General features: G+C 50.9%; 1 protein-coding gene across 1 annotated transcript; it reads left to right on the forward strand.

Moving 5' to 3' along the window:
- Positions 1-2,224: 2,224 nt before the first annotated feature.
- On the forward strand, positions 2,225-3,883 carry LOC114818520 (ankyrin repeat and SOCS box protein 18-like; the record flags this gene model as incomplete). The annotated part of the gene is made up of 2 exons (XM_029084697.1): positions 2,225-2,495; positions 3,616-3,883. Coding segments are annotated over 2 exons (539 nt in total), but the record flags the coding sequence as incomplete, so codon positions are not given.
- Positions 3,884-4,157: the final 274 nt, after the last annotated feature.

The raw sequence follows: 4,157 nt of genomic DNA on the forward strand, positions 1-4,157 counted from the left end.
TTGAAAGTGGCAGAGGGGAGACTGAGATGAGCTGTATGGAAGAAATTCTTTGGTGTGAGCATGGCCAGACACTGTCCCAGGTTGGCCAGAGAAGCTGTGGCTGCTCCTCCCTGGAAGTGTTGAAGGCCAGGCTGGATGAGGCTTTGAGCAACCTGGTCTAGTGGAAGGTGTCCCTGTTGCTGGCAGGGGGGTTGGAACTGGATGAGCTTTAAGGTCCCTTCCAACCCAAACAAGTCTGGGATTCTCTAACAAGACTATTTTCCATACCAAAGCAGGGCTTTGAGGAGCTGGTTCAGTCAATGCCAGAAGGGTGAAGGGGCACTGAAAGCCTGGAGGGAGCAGAATAGCAACAAGTGGTAAAAGCAGAGAGGAAGACAATGGGATTTGGAGGATTCCAAACCCATGAAGCAGTTGTGGACAGCCAGCCAGGTGGGAAGGCCAGGCTTGAGTTCAGGGGGATAAAGAAAATGGCAAAGACCACCTCGGTTGACCTCAAATTAGGTCCCACCACAGCTGCAGGTGAACAGGGACCTCAAGACAGGGGTCCTTTACCCAAGGGATGAATTTACACAAGGACCCCAAGCCAGACCCTCTCAGCTCAGCTTAACCCCATCCTAGGTGGGCACACTGTGATTTTTTTGTGGCTTCATGCTCTTCCCACAGTGCCCAAGGCCAGGTGGCTGGATGTCACTGCAACTGCATTGAGGGGCTGGATGTCACCACAGCTGTGCTGAGGAGACTCAAAAAGAAACCTCAGATGACTCTTGCAGTGTGGATGTGTTGGCCCAGGGCTGGCACAAGGATGTTCAGAGTCACCTGCAGGAACCCAACCAGGTCCTCACTTGCAGAAAGCTACAGAGAAGGTCACAAATGGGAAAAAACTGGAACACCAGAAGTTCCAGACAAACTTAAGGAAAAAATTGTTCACTGTGAGGGTGCCAGAGCCCTGGGACAGGCTGCCCAGAGAGGGGGTGGAGTATCCATCTCTGGAGATGTTCAAACACACCCGGACACTTTCCTGCCCAGAGAGGTTGTGGAGTCTCCATCTCTGGAGATGCTTAAAACCCACCTGGACCCTTTCCTGTGCAACCTGGTATAGGGAATCTGTTTTGGCAAGGGGGTTGGACTGGATGATCTCCTGAGGCTCCTTCCAACCCCCACCAGCCTGTGATTCTGTGAAATACTGTTTTCCAGTTCCAGGTTAACTCCACACAGAGGGAACCATGAAGAATTTCAGCACTCCCTCCACATCTGGTTACTTTAGAATCATAGAATCACTTGGTTGGAAAAGACCTTTGAGAACATCAAGTCCAACCCTACCTGTCCATTACTAAACCATCTCTCTGAGCACCTCATCTACCCATCTTTTAATTACCTCCAGGGATGGGGACTCCACAACCTCCCTGAGCAGCCCATATATTCCTGAGATCCACTTTGATCACGTTTATTCCCCGGGGAGGTGGCATCACCCAGAGCCTCCAAGTCACGAGATGCTGAGATCTATTCTCGTCCTCACCCCAGACTTCTCCCATGACCTTGAGGAGCCACAGGAGCTGGGACACTCCACTGGCATCTGTCCCTGTGCTTAAATGGCAGCAGAGGCTGGGTGCTTTCACTCTCCTATACAAGGCAGCAGCAGGGAGAGCAGATCCCTCTGCCAAAGCCCCGGGAGGATTTGTACCTCGCTGGCCTTTGCCAAGAGCTTTGCATCCCTGCGTGCCTGGCTGCGGCGTGTTGGCCACTAATGTGATGCCTGGATTTTAATTTAAAGCCATCACAAGATTGGAAACATCTATGAGTTCCTTAAAGAGAAAAAAAATAATAGTGTTCGGCAGAATTGAAAAAAAAAAAACAAACCCAAACAAACACTTTCTCAGAGCCAAAAATAAGGTGATATGAGGTTGGGCAGACAGGACCTCGATCACTTTTTTTAATTATTATTATTTTTATTTATTTTTTTACACTAGGCACTGTTTTCCTCTCAGCCTAAACACCCACATCCAAGCTGCTGCCTGCAGTTAAACCAGCAATTTAATCCAAGAGGTGCTGCCACAACACAGCCTGGGTGAGCGTTTGACCCTCACATTGTATCTCGTGCCCGTTATCATCTGACCCCGGAGGAGTTATAAATACCACAACAATCGAGTTTTAACTGGATTATAATTAGACAATGAGCCCAGGAGGATGGAAACAATGAACTATAAAAGCTTGTCTATCATCCCAGCTGGGACCTACACACAAGGGAAACACTGGAATGGGCGAATTACCAGGACCTGTAACAGAAAAGCTACAAATTTCTCCCAAATTGGATTCGGAACATCCTGGAACGGCTCACGCTCCCGCCACCAGATATTACACAGCCCTGCTCACGGGAGACCTGAGAAACCTCCAGGTCCTGACTGACCGGTATTATCAAGATGTCAACTTGGTTTTTGAGATCAATAAAAACGAGTTGGAGTGGCAGGTGAAAAGCCAAGCGTCTTATGGACTCTCAGGTACTTCTTTTTTTCCTTTAAAGGCCAGTCCAGAACAATTGACAAACTGGTATTTACTAACCCCAGTTTGGTGAGGTGCAGTGATCCCAGTTCCTAACGTTGCTTTTACAGAGCCTGTTCCCAAGGTGGCTGGTTAGATGACTGTGCCCTGCAATCCCTACCCATAAATGTTCATCTCTTTTCTTATTTTATTTTTTTTCTGCACATACTAACCCACTGGAGGGACAAGGAAGTGTAAAAAGTGTGTTTCCACATGATTTTTCCAGGTGGAGATGGGGTGCTCCGTGGCTTAGGCATGTTTACAAGAGGGCTCACAACCCAAATTCCCCATGCCAAGGGCTCAGAAAGAGCAGCCCAGTCCTAGCTGGCAGGAATAAGATGCTCCCAGGGGAGTGGTACCTGCTGCTTCCCAACCCCAGATGGTCCTAGATGCTCACCAGGCATCGTGTATCTACTGATGGTCCCAGATGCTCACCAGGCATCGTGCATCTACTGATGGTCCCAGATGCTCACCAGGCATCGTGCATCTACTGATGGTCCCAGATGCTCACCAGGCATCGTGCATCTACTGATGGTCCCAGATGCTCACCAGGCATCGTGCATCTACTGATGGTCCCAGAGCTGCTGGGACATCCCAGCACATCCCAGAGCTGCTGGGAAATGCAATGCCTTGCTCCAGCCGAGCCCAGGCTCAGCTCAACCCATGCCCAGCCCTGCATCACCTTCTGAACACGCTCTCACACAACTTGGGTGCCTTTAAGCCCAGCTCCATCCCAGTAAAGATGTTTTCTTTTCCCTGTCCTAAGTGCTGATGGGGAATTTGCAAGCTGCCTTTTAGCTCCTGCCAGCAAGACTTTGCACCCAGAGTCCCTTAGGTAGTGGTTTACCCACCTCATGCCATATGAAATCCTTCTCCTGGACATGGACACAGCTGCTTGGAGAAGCCACCAACCTTAATCAGGTTCTTTGAAATATCTATAGCTGCCAGGGAGCCAAAAGAAAAATAGGAAAAAAAGAGAGAAAAAGCAAAAAAAGCAGTATCTTGGTAGGGTTTATTCAAAAGGCTGATGCCCAGGGACTGGGAAGCCAAGGGGTCAGCCCAGCTCCCTCATCTCGGCAGGGCTGTGGTCTCTGGAGTACAAGCAGGAGCTGACCACCCCACTGTGCCCCGCCGCCCGCCAAGGTCACACCGCCTGCCTCCGCCACCTCCTCCTTCGAGGGGCCAACCCGGACCTGGCACCAGGAGGGCAAGGACCCCTGCACGAAGCCTGCCTGGGGGGTCACACCGACTGCGTGGAGCTGCTGCTGGAGCACAAGGCTGATCCCAACCTGAGGAGCGACGAGGGTCTGGCCCCGCTGCACCTCTGCACCACCCAAGACTCCCTGGGGTAAGGAGAAGGTCCTCCCAGCAGCATCTCCCCTGCTTTTCCCTCTGTGGGGTGCAAAAATTATATGCCCTGGTCCCCACTGAGCCTTCCCATGTCTTCCCACATCTCCCAGCCGCTGTGGCACACTCAGCACAGCCAAAAAAAGGCACATTTTGGTGCCACACACACTGCACAGCCCAGGTCTCCTTCCCATGGACAGGAGCAGCCCAGCCCAGCTCCACATGCTTTTCCTTCCTCCTCTTTTCTAATCATTTCTCTCTAAAAAAAAAAAAAA

This window comes from Antrostomus carolinensis, unplaced genomic scaffold, assembly GCF_000700745.2.
Source record: "Antrostomus carolinensis isolate BGI_N321 unplaced genomic scaffold, ASM70074v2 scaffold17664, whole genome shotgun sequence".
Lineage (NCBI taxonomy): Eukaryota > Metazoa > Chordata > Aves > Caprimulgiformes > Caprimulgidae > Antrostomus > Antrostomus carolinensis.